This window comes from Balaenoptera musculus, chromosome 1, assembly GCF_009873245.2.
Source record: "Balaenoptera musculus isolate JJ_BM4_2016_0621 chromosome 1, mBalMus1.pri.v3, whole genome shotgun sequence".
NCBI lineage: Eukaryota > Metazoa > Chordata > Mammalia > Artiodactyla > Balaenopteridae > Balaenoptera > Balaenoptera musculus.
In genome coordinates this window covers 43,279,595-43,306,804 of record NC_045785.1, presented here as the reverse complement: position 1 = coordinate 43,306,804, position 27,210 = coordinate 43,279,595, and the positions used below count along the sequence as shown (strand labels likewise).

The 27,210-nt window shown below is 35.4% G+C and overlaps 1 protein-coding gene across 3 annotated transcripts in view; it reads left to right on the top strand.

Moving 5' to 3' along the window:
* The window catches only part of NRDC (nardilysin convertase), a 95,921-nt gene that overhangs the window by 6,754 nt on the left and 61,957 nt on the right, over positions 1-27,210 (top strand). For 2 of the 3 annotated variants that reach the window (XM_036831992.1, XM_036832002.1), the window contains exons 2-6: positions 21,587-21,908; positions 24,348-24,481; positions 25,394-25,463; positions 25,624-25,705; positions 26,562-26,715. In XM_036831992.1, the coding sequence (XP_036687887.1) occupies positions 21,587-21,908; positions 24,348-24,481; positions 25,394-25,463; positions 25,624-25,705; positions 26,562-26,715 (762 nt within the window). The remainder of the gene's footprint in view (positions 1-21,586; positions 21,909-24,347; positions 24,482-25,393; positions 25,464-25,623; positions 25,706-26,561; positions 26,716-27,210) is intronic. The other variant, XM_036832008.1, reaches the window with a different exon arrangement.

The window sequence follows — 27,210 nt, the reverse complement described above, 5'->3', positions numbered from 1 at the left end:
TGTGTGTGTATTATTTTTTCTTTTTTTGTGGTGGAGATGGTGGGCTTAGTTACATGGTTGGACCAGAATTAAACTGTTTGCAGAAAGGTTGGAAGTAGATTGTAGTTTGGAAAGTTCACTTGGTCCTCTGAAGACGTGTACAGAGATTTTATATTTTTATTACCACCACCAACAATGATCTTTGTTCTCCTAATAATAGCTGGTATTTGTTGAGTGCTTACTAGGTATTAAGTGCTATTCTATAGCACTTAGTTTACATAGGTTATCTCATTTAATCTTTACAGTAATCCTATTAGATAGTGCTCTTATTACATGATAGCCTAAATGCTATTCTATGAAAATACATTACTGAGCAGGTACTGAGCACTAGCTAGAGTATAAATGAATTGTGTTCTCTCATTTGGTTCCTTCTAAGCAAAATTCTTAACCATGACAGATAAGGTATAAGTCCCTCCATTTTTGATTCTTAACTTTCCAGCTTCACATTCTGTTATGTGGTTTTGTGCTACTTTTCTTGGCACATGCTGTACTCTGGTCAAACATTACCTCCTCTGTGAACCCTTTACCTCTCTTCCTTCAATCTTCCCCTCCTATGTGTGAATTATTTACACTCTTGTGTGCCCCTGTAGCACTTTTTTTCAAGGTATTTCATATTTTTGTAAGTACTGGTTTGTCTTTCCCCTCTATTATGCTGAAATTTTTGTAGAGAGGGATTTTGTTTCTTTGAATCTTTGTATGCCTTCTTTTCTGTTATTAATAAATCACTTGTCTATACACCTAACACCCATCTTTCCACTTGTGCAATAGATCCCATCCCATCTTTATTGATCCCAGCCACCAATTATTTCACCAGTTGTTCCCCTTCCATCCTGCATCATCAATTTCCCCTTTTTACTAGATCATTCCCGTGAGCATACAAATATGCTGTAATTGTTCCTGTCTTCTGGGGAAAAGCATTTCTTTGCTCAGATCCCCTTGGACCTATGCCCTTCCAGCTACTCAAACTTCTCTATTTCCTTGATAGCAAAGCTTGTTAGAAGAGTTGTCTGTATTCCAAATTTGCAGTTCATCTACTCCTATTATTTCTTGAACTCAGAGTGGGCTTTTGCCACTTTGCTTTATCAAAATAGCTATTTTCAAGATCACCAATAACTTTTACAATTGGTCAGTTCTCAAGTTCTTATCTTACTTGACCTTTCAATATCTTATGACACAGTTGATCGTTCTTTCCTTCTTGAAATGCTTTTTTTCAGTTCCAGGTCAACACTGTTCTTAGTTCTCTTTCTGCCTCATTTGCAAGGTTTCTCCTTATCTCCTTTCTCCTTATCTCTAAATTTTGGAGCGCCTGGGCTCAGTTCTTGGACTTCTCTTCCCTGTCTGCTTTTGCTCCCTGTGCTGTAGCTTTAAATAGCACCCTGTATTGAATAACAATTTTACTTAGGTTCCCCACCCCTATGCTCTTTCTTACTGTTTTGTTTTTCTTCATAGCACTTATTTGCTATTTGATATACTATATATTTACTTGTTCATGAGAGCAAGGACTTTGTTTTGTTCATCACTATATCTCTAGTGCCTAGAATGGTGCCTTTCTCATAGTCTTGCTTCCATCTCTGACCGCTTCATCCTTTTCTCCTCTGGCCTGATGGATATATAAGGATATGTTTTGCAGTCTTCCTTTTTTAAAATCATTTTATTTCTTGTTTTTATTTCAGGTTAAAATTTTTTATAAAACCATATAGATACACTTGAAGCTCTTTGGATATTGCCCCCTCCTATTGCATTCCCTACCCTCTTTTTCCAGTCTTAACCATTATCTGAATTTTGTATATATATATACCATTCCTATGTATATTTGTATACTTTTTATTAAATATGCATTTATCTATAAACAGTATACATTATTGCTTTCACATGTTTTAAGACATATAAATAGAAATTATATCACATTGGATGTCTCATAACTTTTTTTTTTGGTTTAACATTGCTTTTGAGATTTGTTCGTGCTGATAAGTGTAATACTAGTTATTTGTGTTATATGCTGTTTAATATCTTGTGTGAATATATCATTATTTATTTGTTTTCCTACCACTGGTCATTTAGATTATTCCCAATTTTCTGTTGTATTTTGTTTTCTGATTATGCCACAATTTATCTTTTCTCGATTGTTGTATATTTAGGTCATTTCCAGTGCTTCAGTGAACATTTTTACACATGACTCCTTGAGTACACATTTTAGACTTTGTTTATATACCTATAAGTGAAATGACTAATTTTTAACCTTACTATAGATGTTGCCAAAGTACTCTTCTAATTAGTTGTACTATTTACATTTATTCCAGAGTTCCTGCTTCTATATATTATTACCAATTCCTGATACTGTTAGATTTTTTAAAAAATTATTGAGAACTTGATCTGTGGGAAATATTTTTCTCTTAAAAATTTTTTTATTTGCAATTTCCCTTATTACTAATAAAATCAAACGTTATTTCATGTTTCCTGGCCATTTGGATTCTCCTTTTATGAGCCGCCCATTTTTCTATTGGGTTGTTTGTTTTCTCCTCTTTTAAATTGACTTGTAAGGATTCTTTACATATTTTAAATACTAATCCATTGTTGATTATATGAGTTGCAAATATATTCTCTAAGTCTATATAGCTTATCATTACCCTTTGTTTATAAAGTCTTAAAATTTAATCAGATTTATTCATCTTTTTATTTATGGTTTGTGCTTTTTCATCTTATTTATTTCCTTCTAGAAGTTTTATAGTTTTGCTTTTTACACTTGCGTAAGGATCTAATTTTATTACTGTTCTTTAAAAATATGGGCAGCCAGTTGTCCAAGCACACCTTTTGAAAAGTCTATATCCCAGAGGTCACCAAATTTTTTCTGTAAAGGGCTAGATAAGAAATATTTTAGACTTTGTCAGTCAAGAGGCAAAATTAATGATATTATGTAGGTACTTATATAACAAGAAAGAAAACAAATTTCTGCAAATTAAAAAAAAAAAAAAATTTTTTTTTTTTTGGCCATGCTGCGCAGCTTGCGGGATCTTAGTTCCCTGACCAGGGATTGAACTCAGGCCACCACAGTGAAAGCGTTGAGCCCTAACTGGACCACCAGGGAATTTCCTCTGCAAATTTTAAATAAAATTTTCATTAAGTTCAAAATACAATAGTAGTACTTTATTTAGTAATACAGGTCTACTAGTGAGAAGAGGTGGAATTCTTTTTGGGAGAGGTAGCATTTTGCTTTTGGGGAGGTTCAAAGTTAATGTTCCCTGTCTTTAAAGTTGATTGTAAATGTGTCATCTGTTAATACTGATTTGTAATGAGAGTTTACATATTTCATCTTTGAAAATGTGTTTTCACACAGACAGGTACTACCAAATACTGATATTAGTCTACGAGCATTTGATTTTATTTGAACATATTCATTGCTTGGAAGGCATTTATAGAATTCTATTAGTTTCTTCTCTGATATTTTTGCCATTTAGAATGCCATTACATTGTAGATTAATCATTTCTGATTGAAAATTAGGTGGAAGCTCCTCAATTGCACAGTTAAAAGGACTTTGAAATAAGGAAATTTCCTTTGTGCTTGCACCAACGTCTGAAAAACACTGCTGGAACCGTAGTTTGCTTGGAAAACGTATCTGCGGCAAATTTGTGTGGGAATGGAGATAGGGCTTCTTGTTTTAACTTTTTTTTAAAATCTTTTATTTATTTATTTATTTTTATATATTTATTTTTGGCTGTGTTGGGTCTTCGTTTCTGTGCAAGGGCTTTCTCTAGTTGCGGCAAGCGGGGACCACTCTTCATGGCGGTGCACGGGCCTCTCACTATCGCGGCCTCTCTTGTTGCGGAGCACAGGCTCCAGACGCGCAGGCTCAGTAGGTGTGGCTCACGGGCCCAGTTGCTCCGTGGCATGTGGGATCTTCCCAGACCAGGGCTCGAACCCGTGTCCCCTGCATTAGCAGGCAGATTCTCAACCACTGCGCCACCAGGGAAGCCCTTGTTTTAACTTTTAACAGCACAGGAAAAGTATAAAGCCGCTTGCCATTGCTTGTAATTCAGATAACATAAGTTGTTTTTGAAACATAAGTTTTGCGTATAGGCACTGTTTGGTAATTTTGGGTTGAAATCATTAAGAAACATGAAGTCCGCAGCAAAAGCTAACTTCCAAAGCCATCTGGTATTTGACAGTGGCTGAAGGCTGTTCTTCAAAAAAGTTTAAGTTTTTACTCTGAGCTCAAAACATTGCAATAAAAGGTTCCTATTGCTAAACCATCAAACTGCTTACTCTAGAGTAAGGGAAATTAAAAATATTCAGTTTCTGGGAATTTCCTGGCAGTCCCGTGGTTAGAACTTGTGCTTTCACTGCCACGGGTCTGGGTTCGATTCCTGGTCGGGAACTAAGATTCTGCAAGCTGCGCGGAGCAGCCAAAAAAAAAAAAAAAGTTCAGCTATTTCTTTTTTTTTTTTTTTAATAAATTTATTTATTTATTTTTGGGTGCGTTGGGTCTTCTTTGATGCGTGTGGGCTTTCTCTGGTTGTGGCGAGTGGGGGTTACCCTTTGTTGAGGTGCATGGGCTTCTCATTGTGGTGGCTTCTCTTGTCGCAGAGCACGGGCTCTGGGTGTGTGGGCTCAGTAGTTGCAGCACGCCGGCTCTAGAACACAGGCTCAGTAGTTGTGGCACACGGGCTTATTGCCCCACGGCATGTGGGATCTTCCTGGTCCAGGGCTTAGAACCCGTGTCCCCTGCACTGGCAGGCGGATTCTTAACCACTGCGCCACCATGGAAGTCCCTCAGCTTCTCTTTCTGACAGAAATTAACAGAACTAATGATTATAAAGTCTACAAGAGCAAATGACTACTAAAGATAGGAATTTATTTATTTATTTAAAAATTTTTTTTAAGATAGGAATTTATTAACAAAATCCACACTGAAAGTGTGACATTTGAGTTCAACTTTTCCCTTTCCTTATTTGGACATGATAGATATGTGCTGTTGTTTCAAAGAAGAAGTACATGTGACACTTGAAATGCTGTTCAGTTATACATGCATTGCTGCAGTTTTTAGGTTGTCGAGCAGCAGTGAAAATGCTGCGTGTGCTCTCTCACAACTACTCCATTCTGCCATTGTGACTCAAAAGCAGCCATAGACAATAAGTAAATGAATGAGTGTGGCTGTGTTCCAATAAAACTTTGTTTATGGACACTGAAATTTGAATTTCAGATAATTTCATGTGTCATGAAATATTGATCTTTTGTTGGATTTTTTTCCAACCACTTAAAAAAGTAAAAACCATTCTTAGTTTGAAGACTGTAAGCCATAGTTTGGTAATTCCTGGCATATCTTTTTTTCTATATTGCCAACTCTGTCATATGTTAAGTTTTCATATATGAATGGATCTTTTTTCAGGGATCTTTATTATGTTTTATTTTGTTAATTTCTTATTATGTTATGGCCTAAAAATTCATATTTTATTTGCAGAGAGGGTTTGTCAAATAATTTTCGTGTCTGTGGACTAAAAAGTTTGATTTCTTGCTGTTTCCATTTATTTTACTTGATACAAATCTTTAATCTGGTTGATTTTGTTGCTAAAATTAGTAATTTATTAATTTTTCATTAATAGGTCTTTATTGAAAATGAAATTCAGATGTAACATCCCACTTCCTGTTCTAAAATACATCCCAATTTTTTTGATAAACCAGTATCAGTGTTTATAGCTCAAAATATTGTTCATACTGAAACATGTAGTCTACTATGATTACATCTTCTTTCTTGAGCAACTTTGTTGTCTCTAGTATTAAAAATTGCCTTATTTTTAAAGACAGCTTTATTGAGATATAATTCACATACCATACAATTCACCCATTTAAAGTGTGCAACTCACTAGCTTTTAGTATATTTACAGAGTTGTGCATTCATTACCACAATTTTAGAACATTTTCATTACCTCAGAAAGAAACCCCACACCCCTTACTTGTCAGCCTCCCCAGTGGTCCAACCTGCACAAGCCCTAGGCAAATGATAATCTGTTTTCTGTCTCTCTAATCCACTGTCTGTCTTTCTAGATCTACGTTCTAGAAGTCTCTCTACTTTCTGTGCCTCTGTCTATTCTGGACATTTCATATAAGTGGAATCATATAATATGTCATCTTTTGTGATTGACTACTTTTACTTAATGTTTTCAAGGTTCATCCATATTGTAGCATGTATCAGTACTTCATTTCTTTTATTGCTGACTAATCCATGGTATGGATATATTTTATTTATCCATTCAGTAGTTGATGGATACTTTTTGGCTATTATGAATAATGCTGCTATGAACATATATGTATAAGTTTTGCGTGGATGTATGTTTTAATTTATTTCAAGTATATAATAAATAGGAATAGAATTGCTGGATCATATGGAAACCATTTAACCATCTGAGGATCTTTCAGACTTTTCCAAAGTGATTGTACCATTTTACTTTCCTTCCAGCAGCATGTGAGAGTTCCAATTTCTCCACATCCTCACCAACATTTGCTTCTATCTGTCTTTTTGATTATAGCCATCCTAGAGGGTATAAAGTGGTATCTCATTGTCATTTGCATTTCCCTGATGGCTGATGATGTTAAACATCTTGTCATGTGTTTACTAGTCATCTGTCATCTTCTTATCTTATACTATGTGTATCTTCTTTGGACAAGTATCTGTTTAAATCCTTTGTCCAACTTTAATTTTTTTAATTGAGTAGTAATAATTCTTTATATATTCTAGATATAGGTCTTCTTAGATAAATGATTTGCAAAAATTTTCTCTTGATGGTATCCTTTGAAGCACAAAAGTTCTAAATTTTTATGATTATTTATTTTTATTGTTGCTTGTGCATCATATCTAAGATGCCTTATTACTATTATTTTTGTTTAGTGCTCTTTGTGATCTAACATGAATTCTACCCTGGTTCTCTGCCAGAGCTTTAAAACTCCTCTAACTATGGTCAAACACATCAGTAAATCCATCAATTCAGCTGTTTCCTTGTATCTTCATTCCTCAATCAGTTTAGAATATAAATTCTTCAGTCCCAGGAAATTTTTCTTGAATTTTTTCCCTAATTTTTCCCCTCTGTTTTCTTTTTTCTTTTGAAGCTACTATATGATATAGGGACACTGTTTCAATGAGAGGGACTTTACTATGGTAACACTGGTAGCCTCTTTCTCTACCTCTTCTTCCCCTTCACAGGAGTGACTTATTTGATTAGTGAGTGCAGTAGAATGACCTTGGGCATGCTCAGTCTAACCTTTTCATCTCTCTCTTCATTCCAGCCTGCAGACAGCCAGTATTTTGGCATATTCTTAGCCAGTGCAGTAGACTGAGTGCAGGACTAGCTCTGCCTTTTGGGGGAAATATTTCAGTTCTCGTGGATACTTCACTTCAGAAAGTGTTAGCAAGCCATTTCCAAACCACTCTTGAGCCGTGTTCTCCAACCTAGCTTTATATCAAGGATAAAGCTGACATTTTGCTCTCTATTTTTCTGTTACCTCTTTTTCTCGTCTGATTCTGAAAGCAAGTGGGGAAGAGACGTGCTTTTTAAAAATTGTGGTAAACTGCACATAACAGAATTTACCATTTTAACCATTTTTAAGTGTACTGGTCAGTGGCATTAAGTATATTCACATTGTTGTGCAACCATCACTACCATCCATCTCTAGAACTTTTTCATCTTAAAATGAAACTCTGTACCCATGAAATAATAACTCCCCATTTCCTCCTCCTCCCAGTCCCTGGCAGCTGCCATTCTACTATCTATTTGTGAATTTGACTATTCTAGGTACCTCATGTAAGTTGAATTATACCATGTTTGTCCTTCTGTATCTGCTTTATTTCATTTAGCATAATATCTTCAAAATTCATCCATGTTGTGGCATGTGTTAGAATTTCCATCTTTTTTAAGACTGAATAATATTCCCCTGTATGTATATATCACATTTTGTTTATTCATCTGTTGATAGACTTTTGAGGTGTTTCCTCCTTTTAGCTATTGTGAATAATGCTGCTGTGAACATTGGCTTACAAATACTCTTCTAGTCTCTGCTTTAAACTCATTTGGGTATATACCAGGAAGTAGACTTGTTCAATCATTTGAGTCCTCCTAATGTATTAGTGTTGCTGTGTAACAATCCACCTCAAAATTTAAGTGGCTCAAAGCAACAGTGATTTATTATTTTTTTACAATTCTATGGGATGACCAGGCAATTTTTTTTCCCTCTTACCTGGGCTCACTTTTGTGGCTATATTCATTTTGTGGGTTGATTGGAGCTAGAGGGTCTAAGATGGCTTCAATCACATGTCTAAGGCCTTGGTGGGGACAGCTAGAAGGTAGGCCTTCTCTCTGCACATAATATATCCTCATTCATAGTTTAGCTTAAACTTCTTGACATGGCAGCTGAGTCCCCAGAGAGTGAAGGCAGAAGCTGCAGGGCATCTTGAGGCCTAGGCTTTAGGACTTCACGACAAATTATAGGGCAAAGTTTACAAAGCTAGCCCAGATTCAAGGGGTGGGGAGAAATAGACTCCAACTCTTGTTGGGAAGATTGACCAGGTCACTGTGGGGGCCATTATTAAAATGATCAATTATACCTAATAACCTAACAACTGATCCATAGATGAGGAACCTTGAGAAATAGGGAAGGACTGCCATTAGGGAACAAAAAGGCCTTCTGGTGAGTCTTAAATGAGGTGGCTTGCTGTTATGTTTTAACAAGCAGAGAAGCATGTGGATTTTTTTGATCTTGGTTATTTGCAAGAACTGTATTGTACCATGCAGTAAGTTTTTGTTTTTGTTTCTTTTTCTTCTTTTTTAAAATTTTACCTTTCGCTGCTGCGTGCGGGCTTCCTCTAGTTGTGGCAAGCGGGGGCTACTCTTCATTGTGGTACGCGGGCTTCTCATTGCGGTGGCTTCTCTTATTGTGGAGCATGGGCTCTAGGTGCGCGGGCTTCAGTACTTGTGGCTCGTGGGCTCTAGAGCGCAGGCTCAGTAGTTGTGGCACACGGGCTTAGTTGCTCCGGGGCATGTGGGATCTTCCCGGACCAGGGATCGAACGCATGTCCCCTGCATTGGCAGGTGGATTCTTAACTACTGCACCACCAGAGAAGTCCCCATCTTTTTCTTCTTTTTTTAAACAAGTTGTATGGTTAGCTTTAAACTAATGCAGCTTGGGTGAGAAGGCTTTAGCTGACTCAGGCAGGCCATATCAGCTTTACTATGTGGACTGTTTTAACTTGAGAGTTGCAACTGGCCTAGAATTATAGGCAAAACTGAACAGGGATTTAATTTTTAATGGTTTGGTGAGCATAACAATTAATGCTTTTATGGACTTCTTAAACCAGGTCTGCAGCTTTAAACTGCAAAGATGTCTAAAGTTTCAAATGTACTATACAGTAGTTAATGACTAAGGCTATAGCCTTAAATTGTTAATTCCAGGTCTAGACAGACAGTACTAAATCTTTTTAGGTTAAAAGACGGTACTTTGTAGCTATGTACCTTGTCACTACCTGTCCCCTGCCCCCCACTATATGGTCTCAAGTATTTTTGGATTTAAATACATGAGCTCTTAACTGTGGTAATTTTAGTGACTGAAAGTGGCTTCACAAAAGGTTGGTTCATTTAATTAAGGAACAAATAAAAATGAGTGGGTGGATACTTTATTATAAAGAAAATAATGCCACATTCTTGATTCTTGGGCTTGGTTTGAAAAATCTACTTCAGTCTTTTTTTTTTTTGTCCATGCCACGCAGTCTGTGGGATCTTAGTTCCCCAACCTGGGCCTGGCAGTGAAAGCACCGAGTCTTAACCACTAAACTGCCAGGGAATTCCCTACTTCAGTCTTTATAGTCAGTACAGGAGCAGTGTGAGGATGAAACCAAATAAAGGTAGACAAGTTGAATAAGCTAGAGGGAGAGAGGTCTTCTTAGACATCTTAGAAGAGCCCTACCCCTCCAAAAATTTACACACACACACACACACACACACACAAATAATTGAGACCACATGGTTTGGGGGGAGGTAATGACGAGTTATATAATTACAAAGTTAGCCCCCCAAGTACCCTTTTTTGACCTATAATGATTTAGCATAGTCTAGGTCTAAAAATAGCAATTTAAGATAGAACCCGGGTCCTAATGATTTTCTCTCTCTATATGGAAGTGAGGTCTTGAAGGCTATATAGTATACTGTGGTATGGCTGTGAGATAATGTATTTGCATATTTTTCTATATATGGACATTTGGATGATTTCCAATTTTTCTCTACCACAAATGTTGCTGCAGTGAACATTGTTGACATATCTTTGTGCATGTGTGTGAACATTTCTATAAGATATCTAGAAATGAAATCACTGGGTTGAAATGTATGCAGAGTTTACATTTTTAAGAAAATAGGTATGGCCATATTCTCCTACAAAAATACTATACCCACTGAGATTCATAAGCAAGTGTGTGAGAATACCCTGTCCCCTTGTCAGTATTGGATAGCAATACAAATTTAGCTAATTTGCTGGATGAAAAATATTTTGTTGTTTTCAGTTGATTATCTTTGATTTCTGGTAAGGTTCAGCATCATTTCATTTATTGGACATCTTGTATTTCTTTTTGAAATGTTTGTATATATTTTTAAACCTATTTTTATTAGTTTTTGTTTTTTGCTCTTATTGATTTGAAGGGACTCGTGTATATTGTTATTCTTTTCTCTCAGTATGTACTTTTCTCTTTGATTTAGTTTATGATGTTTTGTTTTAGAAAAGTTTTAAATTAGAATATAGTGAAATCTTTCCTCCCCCCCACCGCCCTTTATAGCTTCTGGATTTTGTATCTTGTTTAGCATAAATTTTCTTCATACCAATATTATAGCAATATTTTCTCATAAATACTTTTAAGACATTTTTTTTCTTTTAGCTCTGTAAGCTGTGTGAATTTATATGTGTTAGGTGTAAGGTAGAGATGGCTATTTTATCTCCCTAAATGAATTATCTATTGTTTCAACATCATTTATTGAATCAAAATAAAGTGTTGCAACAATATTATAAACATTGCTCTGTTTCTAGAACCTGTTTTCTTAAATTGATCTGTAGGTGTTCCTGTTCCAGTATACTCTTTACTTTTAATTGCTTTAAAATATTTATTTTTATAATTGGTAAGGCAGTTCCCCCTCATGTTTTCCCTTTTCAAAATGTTCTTGGCATTTTTTGATTTTTTTTTTTGTCCATATGAATTTTAAAGAATGTTTTTTTTGCTTATTTCTTTTAAATTTTATTTATTTATTTATTTATGGCTGTGTTGGGTCTTCGTTTCTGTGCGAGGGCTTTCTCCGGTTGTGGCAAGTGGGGGCCACTCTTCATCGCGGTGCGCGGGCCTCTCACCATCGCGGCCTCTCTTGTTGCGGAGCACAGGCTCCAGACGCACAGGCTCAGTAATTGTGGCTCACGGGCCCAGCTGCTCCTTGGCATGTGGGATCTTCCGGGACCAGGGCTCGAACCCGTGTCCCCTGCATTGGCAAGCGGATTCTTAACCACTGCGCCACCAGGGAAGCCCCCATATGAATTTTAGAATCAGTATGCCAAGTTACACACACACACACACACACACACACACTTACTGGGATTTTAAAATTGGAATTGCCTTGAATTTATAGATTAATTTGGGGGCAGAATTGATATCTTTGTAATATTGGATGTTCCCATTGCAATGGCATGGTATGACTAGTCAGGTCTGTTATTTTCTCCTGTAAAATTTTCTAGTTTTCCTCATGGTGGATGAGGAACAGAATGGCTTCTGGTGCCATGCTACTTGGGTTCAATCCCTGCTAAGCTTGGGCAAATAAAAATCCTTTTGTGTGTGTGTGTGTGTGTGTGTGCTTTAGTTTCCTCATGCATAAAATGGGAATAATAACTCATTAGGGTTATTATGAAGATTAAATGGGTTAAGACATATAAGTTAATACACTTAAAATGTGAGGTGTTATTATTAGATATATATTTATAGTTTCTTTTGCTTTTGTGAATAGGATCTTTAAGTCTCATTTTAATTGGTTGCTTTTGGTATATAGGCAATTCATGATTTTTGTTCATGGTTCTTGATTTGGATGCTTTGCTGAACTCTTCATACTATACTAATATATATATATTTTAAATTCTCTTGCATTCTCTAGGTAATTGTATATTTTTGCAACGAATTGTTTTAGCTTTCAATATCTTTGCCATATAAATCTATTTTATTTATTTATATTGTGGATCTATTTTCATTTGCTAGGACTTCTAATACAGTGCTGAATAGAAGTGATGATGAAGAGCATTTTGTCCATAACTATCTTTAAATGGATTTGATGATTTTATAGAAGTTAACTCTCTGTAAAGCTAAGGGTTGTGTGTGTGTGTGTGTGTGTGTGTGTGTGTGTGTGTGTATGTATGTGTGTGTGTTCTTAATTTGTTATGGAGTGGGTTTTGGATTTTCATTAAATTATTTTTATTATACAAATAAGTGATTGTATTTTTATTACAAAAGATTGAAAAATATGTAGAAATTATAGAGTAAAGCATGAAAGTTCTTGTATCTTGCTCTACTTTTATTCCTCTCTCCAGATGTATATATTACTGTTACATTTGGTTTGTATCCTTTTAGTTCTTTTGCTATACCTTTATGTACATTTAGTGTGTATATGTGTACACATAATTTTACTTATTTTATAAAATTACTTGGTATTTTGTTTCATTTAGCAGATATAAAGTACCTGTCATGTATCAGGCCCCCTTTAGGCATTAACATTCTTTTTGTTCATTCAACAAATATTTCTTAAATGTTTCCTAAGTGCCAGGCAATGTCTTAGGTGCTGGGAATATAGCTATGAAGAAAAAGAAAAGCCCTGCCCTCAGAGCTAACTTTCTAAAGGTGCAGACAGAAAATTTGTTAAAAACCCCAAAAAACTAAAAAACAAAAACAAGTGATGATAAATAGTGTGAAAAAAGTTAAAACAGGATAAAAGAGGATAGGGATGGACTGGGGTGCAATATTAGATAGTGCATCAGAGAAAGTGTGTTTGAAAAGGGGACATTTTAGCAAAGACTTGAAAGAGATGGAGCAGATGTTCAAGAAAGAGCAATAACGTTTTGGTCAGAGCAAAGAGAATGAGGGAAGAGTAGGAAAGAAGTTTGGAGAAGTGGTGGGGCGCCAGATTATGTGGAGCTTTCTAGGCCCTGGTAAGGATTTTGGATTTTATTCCAAGTATGATGGGAAGCCATTGATGGTTTTTGAAAAGAGAAATGGCCTTGTATTAGTTTGTTAGGGCTGCCATAACAAAATACCAAAGTGACTTAAACTACAGAAATTTATTTTCTTACAATTCTGGAGGTTAGAAGTCCAAGATAAAGCTGTCAGTAGGTTTGGTTTCTTCTGAGGCCTCTCCCTTTGGCTTGCAGATGACGGTCTTCTTGCTGTCTCCCCATCTGCTCTTTGATCTGTGTGTGGGCATGTCCAGTGTCTGTGTGTCCAGATTTCCTCCTCTTAATCAGGACACCAGTCAGATTAGACCAGGGCCCACCATAATGGCCTTATTTTAACTTAATCACATCTTTAAAGACCTTATTTCTAAATACAGTCACATTCTGAGGTTAAGATTTTTACATAAGACTTTTGGAGGAACACAAGTTAGCCCATAATACACCTGATCTGCTTTCTTCAGGCTGCTAAGGATAGACTTGAGGTATGTGTGTGGGGTGGGAGTGGGGAGGGTAGGCTCTTTTTTCAGACTTTCTTGGGAAGAACTAATACCCTGTCATGTTCTCTTTTCTATTTTCTCCATTAATCTGATTAAATTTCGCACGTTGTTTTCTAATAATTTCTAAAAACTTCTGATCTGTGTAACGGCATCCTTTTCTTTCTTTTATTGAAGTATAGTTGATTTACATTACTGTGTTAGTTTCAGGTATACAGCAAAGTGATTCAGTTATACATATATATAAATAATATATTTTTCAGATTCTTTTTCATTACTATAAGATATTGAATATAGTTCCCTTTGCTATACATAAATCCTTGTTGTTTATCTATTTTATATATAGTGGTGTGTATCTTTTAATCCCATACTACTAACTTATTTCTCCCCACCCTCCCTTTCCCCTTTGGTAACCATAAGTTTGTTTTTTACGTCTGTGAGTCTGTTTCTGTTTTGTAAATAAATTCATTTGTATTAGATTCCACATATAAGTGATATAATATTTGTCTTTCTCTCCCTGACTTACTTCACTCAGTATGATAATCTCTAGGTCCATCCATGTTGCTGTAGATGGCAATATTTCATTCTTTTTTTATGGCTAAGTAATATTTCACTGTGTGTGTGTGTATGTGTACATGTGTGTGTAACATCTTCTTTATCCATTCATCTGTTGATGGACACTTAGGTTGCTTCCATGTCTTGGCTATTATAAATAGTACTGCTATGAACATTGGTGTGCATGTATCTTTTCAAATTAGAGTTTTCATTTTTTCTGGATATATGACCAGGAGTAGGATTGCTGGATCATATGGTAACTCTGTTTTTAGTTTTTTTAAGGAACCTTCATACTATTTTCCATAGTGGCTGCACCAATTTACATTCCCACCAACAATGTAGGAGGGTTCCTTTTTCTCCACACCTTCTCTAGCATTTATTATTTGTAGACTTTTTGATGATGGCCATTCTGACTGGTGTGAGATGGTACCTCATTGTAGTTTTTTTTTTTTTTCACTTTTTTTTTTTTAATCAGTCATCAATTTTATACACATCAGTGTATACATGTCAATCCCAATCGCCCAATTCAGCACACCACCATCCCCACCCCACTGCGGTTTTCCCCCCTTGGTGTCCATACGTTTGTTCTCTACATCTGTGTCTCAACTTCTGCCCTGCAAACCAGTTCATCTGTACCATTTTTCTAGGTTCCACATACATGCGTTAATATACGATATTTGTTTTTCTCTTTCTGACTTAACTTCACTCTGTATGACAGTCTCTAGATCCATCCATGTCTCAACAAATGACTCAATTTCGTTCCTTTTTCTGGCTGAGTAATATTCCATTGTATATATGTACCACAACTTCTTTATCCATTCATCTGTCGATGGGCATTTAGGTTGCTTCCATGACCTGGCTATTGTAAATAGTGATGCAATGAACATTGGGGTGCACGTGTCTTTTTGAATTACGGTTTTCTCTGGGTATATGCCCAGTAGTGGGATTGCTGAATCATATGGTAATTCTATTTTTAGTTTTTTAAGGAACCTCCATGTTGTTCTCCATAGTGGCTGTATCAATTTACATTGCCACCAACAGTGCAAGAGGGTTCCCTTTTCTCCACACCCTCTCCAGCATTTGTTGTTTGTAGATTTTCTGATGATGCCCATTCTAACTGGTGTGAAGTGATACCTCATTGTAGTTTTGATTTGCATTTCCCTAATAATTAGTGATGTTCAGCATCTTTTCATGTGCTTCTTGGCCATCTGTATGTCTTCTTTGGAGAAATGTCAATTTAGGTCTTCTGCTCATTTTTGGATTGGGTTATTTGTTTCTTTAATATTGAGCTGCATGAGCTGTTTATATATTTTGAAGATTAATCCTTTGTCCATTGATTCGTTTGCAAATATTTTCTCCCATTCTGAGGGTTGTCTTTTCGTCTTGTTTATGGTTTCCTTTGCTGTGCAAAAGCTTTGAAGTTTCATTAGATCCCATTGATCTAATGATCATAAACATTTGTTTATGTTTGTTTTTATTTACATTACTCTGAGAGGTGGATCAAAAAAGATCTTGCTGTGATTTATGTCAAAAAGTGTTCTTCCTATGCTTTCCTCTAAGAGTTTTATAGTGTCCGGTCTTACATTTAGGTCTCGAATCCATTTTGAGTTTATTTTTGTGTATGGTGTTAGGGAGTATTCTAATTTCATTCTTTTACATGTAGCTGTCCAGTTTTCCCAGCACCACTTATTGAAGAGACTGTCTTTTTTCCATGGTATATCTTTGCCTCCTTTGTCATAGATTAGTTGACCATAGGTGCGTGGGTTTATCTCTGGGCTTTCTATTTTGTTCCATTGATCTATGTTTCTGTTTTTGTGCCAGTACCATATTGTCTTGATGACTGTAGCTTTGTAGTATAGTCTGAAGTTAGGGAGTCTGATTCCTCCAGCTCCGTCTTTTTCCCTCAAGACTGCTTTGGCTATTCGGGGTCTTTTGTGTCTCCATACAAATTTTAAGATGATTTCTTCTAGTTCCGTAAAAAATGCCATTGGTAATTTGATAGGGATTGCATTGAATCTGTAGATTGCTTTGGGTAGTATAGTCATATTCACAATATTGATTCTTCCAATTCAAGAACATGGTATATCTCTCCATCTGCTGGTATCATCTTTAATTTCTTTTATCAGTGTCTTATAGTTTTCTGCATACAGGTCTTTTGTCTCCCTAGGTAGGTTTATTCCTAGGTATTTTATTCTTTTTGTTGCAATGGTAAATGGGAGTGTTTCCATAATTTCTCTTTCAGATTTTTCATCATTAGTGTATAGGAATGCAAGAGATTTCTGTGCATTAATTTTGTATCCTGCAACTTTACCAAATTCATTGATTAGCTCTAGTAGTTTTCTGGTGGCATCTTTAGGACTCTCTATGTATAGTATCATGTCATCTGCAAACAGTGACAGTTTTACTTCTTCTTTTCCAATTTGTATTCCTTTTATTTCTTTTTCTTCTCTGCCGTGGCTAGGACTTCCAAAACTATGTTGAATAGTAGTGGTGAGAGTGGACATCCTTGTCTCGTTCCTGATCTTAGAGGAAATGCTTTCAGTTTTTCACCATTGAGAATGATGTTTGCTGTGGGTTTGTTGTATATGGCCTTTATTATGTTGAGGTAGGTTCCCTCTATGCCCACTTTCTGGAGAGTTTTTATCATAAATGGGTGTTGAATTTTATCAAAAGCTTTTTCTGCATCTATTGAGATGATCATATGGTTTTTTTTTTTTTAAAGAAATTCACGTTCTTTTATTTATTTATTTATTTATTTATGACTGTGTTGAGTCTTCGTTTCTGTGCGAGGGCTTTCTCTAGTTGCGGCAAGTGGGGACCACTCTTCATCGCGGTGCGTGGGCCTCTCACCATCGCGGCCTCTCTTGTTGCGGAGCGCAGGCTCCAGACGCACAGGCTCAGTAATTGTGGCTCACGGGCCCAGTTGCTCTGTGGCATGTGGGATCTTCCCAGACCAGGGCTCGAACCCGTGTCCCCTGCATTGGCAGGCAGATTCTCAACCACTGCGCCACCAGGGAAGCCCGATCATATGGTTTTTATTCTTCAATTTGTTAATATGGTGTATCACATTGATTGATTTGCGTATATTGAAGAATCCTTGCATCCCTGGGATAAATGCCACTTGATCGTGGTGTATGATCCTTTTAATGTGTTGTTGGATTCTGCTTGCTAGTATTTTGTTGAGGATTTTTGCATCTATATTCATTAGTGATATTGGCCTGTAATTTTCTTTTTTTGTAGTATCTTTGTCTGGTTTTGGTATCAGGGTGATGGTGGCCTCCTAGAATGAGTTTGGGAGTGTTCCTTCCTCTGCAATTTTTGGGAAGAGTTTGAGAAGGCTGGGGGTTAGCTCTTCTCTAAATGTTTGATAGAATTCACCTGTGAAGCCATCTGGTCCTGGACTTTTGTTTGTTGGAAGATTTTTAATCACAGTTTCAATTTCATTACTTGTGATTGGTCTTTTCATATTTTCTGTTTCTTCCTGGTTCAGTCTTGGAAGGTTATACCTTTCTAAGAATTTGTCCATTTCTTCCAGGTTGTCCATTTTATTGGCATAAAGTTGCTTGTAGTAGTCTCTTAGGATGCTTTGTATTTCTGCGGTGTCTGTTGTAACTTCTCCTTTTTCATTTCTAATTTTATTGATTTGAGTCCTCTCCCTCTTTTTCTTGATGAGTCTGGCTAATGGCTTATCAATTTTGTTTATCTTCTCAAAGAACCAACTTTTAGTTTTATTGATCTTTGCTATTGTTTTCTTTGTTTCTATTTCATTTATTTCTGCTCTGATCTTTATGATTTCTTTCCTTCTGCTAACTTTGGGTTTTGTTTGTTCTTCTTTCTCTAGTTTCTTTAGGTGTAAGGTTAGATTGTTTATTTGAGATTTTTCTTGTTTCTTTAGGTAGGCTTGTATAGCTATAAACTTCCCTCTTAGAACCGCTTTTGCTGCATCCCATAGGTTTTGGGTCGTCGTGTTTTCATTGTCATTTGTCTCTAGGTATTTTTTTATTTCCTCTTTGATTTCTTCAGTGATCTCTTGGTTATTTAGTAATGTATTGTTTAGCCTCCATGTGTTTGTGCTTTTTACGTTTTTTTCCCTGTAATTCATTTCTAATCTCATAGCGTTGTGGTCAGAAAAGATGCTTGATATGATTTCAGTTTTCTTAAATTTACTGAGGCTTGATTTGTGACCCAAGATGTGATCTATCCTGGAGAATGTTCCGTGCGCACTTGAGAAGAAAGTGTAATCTGCTGGTTTTGGATGGAATGTCCTATAAATATCAATTAAATCTATCTGGTCTATTGTGTCATTTAAAGCTTCTGTTTCCTTATTTATTTTCCGTTTGGGTGCTCTGTCCATTGGTGTAAGTGAGGTGTTAAAGTCCCCCACTGTTACTGTGTTACTGTCGATTTCCTCTTTTATAGCTGTTAGCAGTTGCCTTATGTGTTGAGGTGCTCCTATGTTGGGTGCATATATATTTATAATTGTTATATCTTCTTCTTGGATTGATCCCTTGATCATTATGTAGTGTCCTTCCTTGTCTCTTGCAACATTCTTTATTTTAAAGTCTATTTTATCTGATATGAGTATAGCTACTCCAGCTTTCTTTTGATTTCCATTTGCATGGAATATCTTTTTCCATCCCCTCACTTTCAGTCTGCATGTGTCCCTAGGTCTGAAGTGGGTCTCTTGTAGACAGCATATATATGGGGCTTGTTTTTGTATCTATTCAGCAAGCCTGTGTCTTTTGGTTGGAGCATTTAATCCATTCACGTTTAAGGTAATTATCAATATGTATGTTCCTGTGACCATTTTCTTAATTGTTTTGGGTTTGTTTTTGTAGGTCCTTTTCTTCTCTTGTGTTTCCCACTTAGAGAAGTTCCTTTAGCATTTGTTGTAGAGCTGGTTTGGTGGTGCTGAATTCTTTTAGCTTTTGCTTGTCTATAAAGCTTTTGATTTCTCCATCAAATCTAAATGAGATCCTTGCCGGGTAGAGTAATCTTGGTTGTAGGTTCTTTCCTTTCATCACTTTAAGTATATGCCACTCCCTTCTGGCTTGTAGAGTTTCTGCTGAGAAATCAGCTGTTAACCTTATGGGCGTTCCCTTGTATGTTATTTGTCGTTTTTCCCTTGCTGCTTTCAATAATTTTTCTTTGTCTTTAATTTTTGTCAATTTGATTACTATGTGTCTTGACGTGTTTCTCCTTGGGTTTATCCTGTATGGGACTCTCTGCGCTTCCTGGACTTGGGTGGCTATTTCCTTTCCCATGTTAGGGAAGTCTTCGACTATAATCTCTTCAAATATTTTCTCGGGTCCTTTCTCTCTCTCTTCTCCTCTGGGACCCCTATAATGCGAATGTTGTTGCGTTTAATGTTGTCCCAGAGGTCTCTTAGGCTGTCTTCTTTTCTTTTCATTCTTTTTTCTTTATTCTGTTCCACAGCAGTGAATTCCACCATTCTGTCTTCCAGGTCACTTATCCGTTCTTCTGCCTCAGTTATTCTGCTATTGATTCCTTCTAGTGTAGTTTTCATTTCAGTTATTGTATTGTTCATCTCTGTTTGTTTGTTCTTTAGTTCTTCTAGGTCTTTGTTAAACATTTCTTGCATCTTCTCGATCTTTGCCTCCATTCTTATTCTGAGGTCCTGGGTCATCTTCACTATCGTTATTCTGAATTCTTTTTCTGGAAGGTTGCCTATCTCCACTTCATTTAGTTGTTTTTCTGGGGTTTTATCTTGTTCCTTCATCTGGTATATAGCCCTCTGCCTTTTCATCTTGTCTGTCTTTCTGTGAATGTGGTTTTTGTTCCACAGGCTGCAGGATTGTATTTTCTTGCTTCTGCTGTCTGCCCTCTGGTCCCTCATTGTAGTTTTGATTTGCATTTCTCTAATAATTAGTGGTATTGAGCATCTTTTCATGTATCTGTTGGCCACCTGTATGTTTTCTTTGGAGAAATGTCTATTTAGGTCTTCTAACCATTTTTTGATTGTGTTGTTTGTTTTTTGATATTGAGTTATATGAGCTGTTTGTACACTTTGGAAATTAACCCCTTGTTGGTTGTATCATTTGCAGATATTTTCTTCCATTCTGTAGGTTGTCTTTTCGTCTTGTTTATGGTTTCCTATGCTAACATTTTCAAGTCTGTTGTGATTTTGTTCTCAAACAAAACGAAAATGAAAAACAACCATAACATTTTTTTCCTGTTTTTTAAATGTGATTTTTGATATGGGAAGGAGAGAAATCCATGTGTTTTGTCTTCCATCTTGACTCATAGGCTCCTTTTCTTGTTGCATGTTATTTTTCATAGTTTCTGCTAGAAAACTTTTTTTTTTTTCCATCTTCAGTGCTCAGGTTAAGTGTACCTTATCTCAGAAGCCTTCCCTGACTGCTTCCTTCTTTCTAACATTCTGTTTACCTCTGTCATTCTGTATTGTTCTGGCTTTATTGTATTGTACTAGACAGTGAGTGCCTGAGGATGAATAATGCGATTTTATTCTCTTTACCCTTAATGTATCTGATACACTTCAGGCTGCTAAGTAAATGTTTATTGACTAACACACTGAAGAATGAGTATAAATGTGAGAAGTTTGTCATAGGTACTCAGTCATCAAACTGGCACAACAGTTTTACTAATTAGGATAATCATGCTTACAGCGGGGCTACTAGTCTGTGGGATTTACTTTTCTTAGAGATGTAGCCATTTTCTTAGTTCATAAAAGCATCTTTGGAGACTGGTATAAAATATCAAACACATTGTACCAAAGGGAATCAACAGAGTTTAAATATAATGAGATTTTGATTTAATATTTAAGCTGATATGAGTGCTCTGTATATTGAGTGATATGTTTCTTTTAGGGTAGGTCTTCTGGTATGGTAGAATGTTTATTAAATACTTATAAGCTAAAAAAAATAGTAAGGGAGGCTGGGTGGTGGGTTTGTTGTCTATGTTTAACTTCTAAAATTTAGTTTTTGAATAGGTAAATATATTTTCATAGTTCAAAATTAAAAATACAAACAGGGTAGATTCCCTGTATTTAGAAAATACAAACAGGGAAGCGTCTCTCTCATCCTTTCCCTGTAGATACTTGGAAAGTGATAAGCTTTTGAGGTTCTCCTCCTCAGAATCAACCAGTTTTCATTAGTTTAAAAATAGTGTTGGGTGTGTGTGTGTGTACTTGGATTATTAAAATAATTCTGCTAAGCTGATCACTTGTGTTGGTGTAGTATAATGAATGGCTGACTAAAATGTTTTGTGATTTTTTTTTCTTTTTTTTTTGTTTTAGATACATCAAATTACGAAATGGCTTGCAGGCACTTTTGATTTCAGACCTAAGTAATATGGAAGGTAAAATGGGTGATGCAACAGATGATGAAGAGGAAGAAGAAGAGGAGGAAGAAGAAGAAGATGATGACGACGATGACGACGATGATGATGAAGATTCTGGAGCAGAAATAGAAGATGATGATGAAGAGGGTTTTGATGATGAAGATGAGTTTGATGATGATGATGATGAACATGATGATGATGATCTTGATACTGAGGATAATGAATTGGAAGAATTAGAAGAGAGGGCAGAAGCTAGAAAGAAAACCACTGAAAAACAGGTGTGAATCATGTCTGTTATATCTTTTTCTAATTTGGAAATTCCTTGGGATAAGTTCCAAACTTATGTTTTATCTCTTAATGGCCAAAAGGAAATATATATCTTTTGATCTTAGTAAAGGTATATTTATTCTGTATAAAGATTACATTTAAAAAATATTTTGCTCTAATTATAAAAGTCACAAATGCTTATTATAGAAGCTAATGGAAAATAAAGAAAAACAAAAATATAAAAGTTGCCCATAACCATAACTCTCAGAGGTAATCACTGGTAGTATTTGATTGCATTATATGTTTTAAAAACAAATGCCTGGAGGTGAGGATCTGCATAATTCTTAGTCTGGTATAGAGGAGCAAGTGAGAGTATCATCCTTGGAGAGACTGGAAAAAGCATAAGAAAAGAACAAGCCTAGTGTAGAGTCCTCACCTGGGCCTAGGGTTCTAAGAGTCCTCATATGGGTAATTTCTGTCTTGGTAATTGAATGTGATTTATCTCTTTTTATGAGGAAGCACCAAAGGTCTGAATAAATAATAAGTAAATTGGAAGAAATGAAATAGAAATGGGGAGTTGAGCTTAGTTAGTGAAACATATAATAACAGTAGGTGAATAGATAAATAGGGCTTGATAGAGATAATTTTCCTCTCTGGATATTTTTTGAAGAATGCTTCCATTTTGCAGTAGGAAGTACCTATATTGGAGGATAATATTCTGGAGCTATTATAGTGGAACTGATCAGCAAATGTTTGTTAAAGCTAGTATCTTGAATATTGATAAGGCATTCAACATGGTACAGTCCTCAAAGAATGAATTAAGTTCAGATTATTAACACTAAAATCTAAAGGTCATATGTATAATACTATAAAGTCAGCTCTCAAAGTGTGAAGAGGTGAGATTTAAGTAGTAGATATGGCCTAAATAAATTCTTTGATAGATACTCTTCCTGGAAAAAATTATTTTTTTTTTAAAGAAGATTGTGGCAATTCTTTCACTGAGGTGTTGGAGGGATTAAGTCATGTTTAAAGAAGCTATTTGCCCTTGCTATTCAGATTGCGAGTGATGCCTGTTTTGGGAGAGCAAGATAGGTCAAGTGGTTTTAGCTTGGAAAGCTTTAGGGATGAGAACAAAAACACTGGGGGAAAAAAAAAAAAAAAATATATATATATATATATATGCTACTTGATAGTCTATACTAAAGTCTTTGTAAGTAAATCGGGAATTAATAAGTTCACTTTTAATTTAAAATAGATCTTGTAATTCCAAATAGAGGAATAATAGAAGGGAAGAAATGATAAAAGTCAGAATGGAAAGAACATTGACAGTCAGGAAACCTGAATTCTAATTCTGAGTCTGTCACTATCTTTCTGAATGATCTTAGGCCTTTTCATTTTCTCATTTTTTTCTCATTTCTAAAACAAGAGAATTAGGTTACATAAATTTTAAAGTCCATTTTAGCTCCAAAACTTACTGTGTTATAACTTCATAACTGAATATTCCTTGTCTGTAAGTTTCTTTCTATATGTCTGTCTGTCTATTTGTAGCTTTTCCTGTGTTTTAGACTTCTTTATACCTTCTATCAACTGATAAGCAAAACTCTAGGATTAAATTAAGAATTGTTTTGACAGCCAATTTTATTGTCAAGATGTAATAAAATATCTTATACAGAAATTGTGAACCTCTTTGACAAATGAAGATGTGCATCCAGTATTTTGGGTGCCCATTTTTATCTTGCTTAAGTGCATCAAACTCCAAATGTTACCTCGTCTAGAAGCAGCAAGGTCACATTCTAGAGATCATTTAAAAAATGGCTTAGATGCTGCCTTTCTTTTCTGAGAACTTAGTATGATATATTCCCTCATAAGATATTGATAGCTAATTCTCTGGATATTAGAAAGGAATGGAGGAACCTAATACAATTTGAAGAAGAGATAGAATTGTTTAGATTCAGATGCAGTGGGTACACGAGTGAAAGGCTTTCCTTTGATCCCATGATCTGGGAAAATGATTTATATTCATTGAATGAATAAATGCCTACAAAAGGGAAATAACGTAGGTAGTCTAGGTAGGAGGTGACTTAAGAGTAGTATAGGGTTTGCAGCGGTTTTATGATTTTTTGTTTGAAAAATGTGAAATGTGCTCAAGATAAATATGCAAATTTATAAGGATAGTGGGAAGAAAAAATTTTGAGGTTTTTGGAGAACTTTTACCTAATTAGGAAGTTAACTACTCTTTTGAGTTATCATTTTTATTCCTATTTTCTTCCTCTCAAAAGGAAATTGTTCTTGATCTGAAAGCTTTGATAAATTAACAAGATTGGAATTTAAGTATGATATATGCTGAATTATGATTTGTTTAGGCCTTTCTTAAGTCAATTCTCAAGTATGAATTTTTCAAGTATGAATTTCTTGGGTAGATAATTATCAAGTATGAATTTCTTTTCTAGCAATCGCAGAGCCTGTTTTTGCTGTGGTCAAAGCTGACTGATAGACTGTGGTTTAAGTCAACTTATACAAAAATGTCTTCAACCCTGCTGGTCGAGACAAGAAAACTTTATGGGGTAGTTGGAGCTGAAAGCAGGTTAGGCATCTATTAAACATCACAGAACAGGTTAGACTGTGCCTTGAAGAAGTGGATATTCCCTCATGTTGTAACTGAGTTTATGTGCCTAAGTCTTAAGTATGGGATTTATGGTATCAAGTGAGACTATTTGGTTCTTCCAAAAATGTACTTTTTTTTTTTTTCTCCCCTGACACATGGTTAGACTTTATACCAGGTGTATGCTATTTTTTAAAAGCCCTCTAAGAGGATAACCATTTATCAAAACAGTCTTGTGTCATCAAATCTGTTAGCCCTTTAAAATTGACATTTGTAAAATTTGGGAAAGTTAATAATTCAACTTTCTATCCTCAAGGATTCAAATTGACTATTTTTCTCTCCCCTTTTGTATCTTTTAACTTATAATGATATAATGGTATGCCCTGATCATTTTAAATGCAGAATTTGGTATGCCTCCTGACCATCTATTTTGTTGGAAACTGATTTTCCCAAGGTATTGGGAGAATATCAACCAATAAGTATTCTATATATCTTCAATAAGAAGTGAAGAACTAAAAAGCCTCTTTAAAGTTCAGTTTTGTAGTTTTTTAATAGTTAAAGATTTTCTTTCTTAACCATTTATTTATTTTCTTTGTTAGATGTTTTCCTGACTTGTTATTTTATGCCCTGTTTTAATAAAAACAAGATTTTCTGAGTAACATATTGAGAAGTTTCCATCTAGTAACTGAGTTACTGAACACAGAGAGCCTTTAATTGCTTAGAGATCTTTAGACAGAATCTACTCAGGTATATTACTTCTGAAGATTTCTGAAATCTGATAAATCAGGAAACAAACTTGGTCCAGAACTTTGAAATGCTGACACAAAATAATACTTGGGTGGGCTGGCCAGTCCCGCTTCCCTTTTTTCTGTCTGTTTCTGCTTTTTTCCTTAGGTCTGCACCTGTTCAGCATTTGGCAGGATGGCAAGAGGAGGAGCAGCAGGGTGAAACTGACACAGTTCTGGTGAGTTTCACTTTGCTGCTCCTCCTGATTCTCAGGGAAAGAATTTTGTTACTTTCTATTGGAAAAAGTCCATCTCCAAGTGAATCTGTAAAATGAGATGATAATATTATTCCTTTAGGATTGACTCACTGTTTATTTGTATGTGTTCTACTTACTCCAGTCTGCAGCGGCTCTTTGTGTTGGAGTTGGGAGTTTTGCTGATCCGGATGACCTGCCCGGGCTGGCACACTTTTTGGAGCACAGTAAGATCTTTGTAAAATATCATTCCCGGGTGTGTTTTTCCCTCTAAATTTGTGTGAAATGATTTCAAAGATAAGTAAGTGGTTTGGTAGAATTATAATTTGTTTAATAAGAGAAAAACTAAGAAAAAATGTTAGTGGATGTCATAGGGGAAGACTTAATTTTAATCTCCTTGAGTGCACTAGTTTTGAGGATTAGAGTGAAACCACTTAGAAAACTATTTTAAAATGTAGGTTTTATTATTCAGGTACAGGAAGCCCAACAAATCAGGAGAAAATTGCTAACCTCTAGGAATTTAGGCTATAGCCTTGGGAGGGGCAGTCTCTTCCAGGACTGGCAAGGCCTCAAGATGTCAAAGCATCAGAAATACAGAAGATAAAAAGGCATGATTAATATCAAAACAAAACAGAAAATCTTCAGTTTAATTATGAATGTACCCAAGTAAAACCTTTGTGAATGCCATACAGTTATGAATACTTGAATTACTCATTTTTTTGTGTTCTGGTTTTCTAAGCTATTCAATACTTGAGGGTAAACTTTTCATCTTATGAGATTTTATAGTAGAAATTAATCTGCTTATATGTCTGTGTTTACATTTTAACCTTTTCACAAATAAATTATGTATTTCTTTCATTAAAAATAAAATGTCTAGGCTTTGAGTATAAAAGTAATATATGAACATTATAGAAAATTACAAAAACAGAAATGTAATGAAGAAAGTATTATCCAGACGTAACCATTGTTCATGTGTTGGCATATTTTCTTTTTTTTTTTTCTGCATATGAGAAATTTCATCCTTGTTAATAAAAACATTGCCTGTATCTTTGTGTTCTGTGACTTTGTGTTCTTTCCACTTAGTGGTATTCATGGGTAGTTTGAAATATCCAGATGAGAATGGGTTTGACGCCTTCCTGAAGAAACATGGGGGTAGTGATAATGCTTCAACTGATTGTGAACGTACAGTCTTTCAGTTTGATGTCCAGAGGAAGTACTTCAAAGAAGCCCTGGATAGGTAATTAACTCAAAATGTATTTTTATTTTGATTTTCTATTGCCACCTTACAATTGGAAATATTGGGCATTGTTCTATGGTATTTCTTTTCGAGCAGTGTTCTAATTCTGTAGAATTGTCACAATACTTTATTTGGAGAAAAGAGCAAATTATAAATACGCCTTGGCTCTTGTTCTGTAATCCTTAGTCTTTGTTTTAAAGATTAAACTGAAGCCCTTTAAACACCTTTTGAGTTTTGTACATAACATAGTCTCTATTGACTCATTATTGCAATTGTTATTTTCTAATTTAGTAGAAAATATGGAAAAACAGAGAAGCAAAAAGAGATAAGATTGCTCCCAATTTCATAATCTAGAGTTAACTGTGATTGATATTTTGGAATATAGCTATCTATACTCGTAATGTATATGGGATCAGCTTGTTCATATCTTTTCATATTTTTAAACAAGGTATATCACTTTTACATATAATTTTATAATTTATAAAGCATGATTTT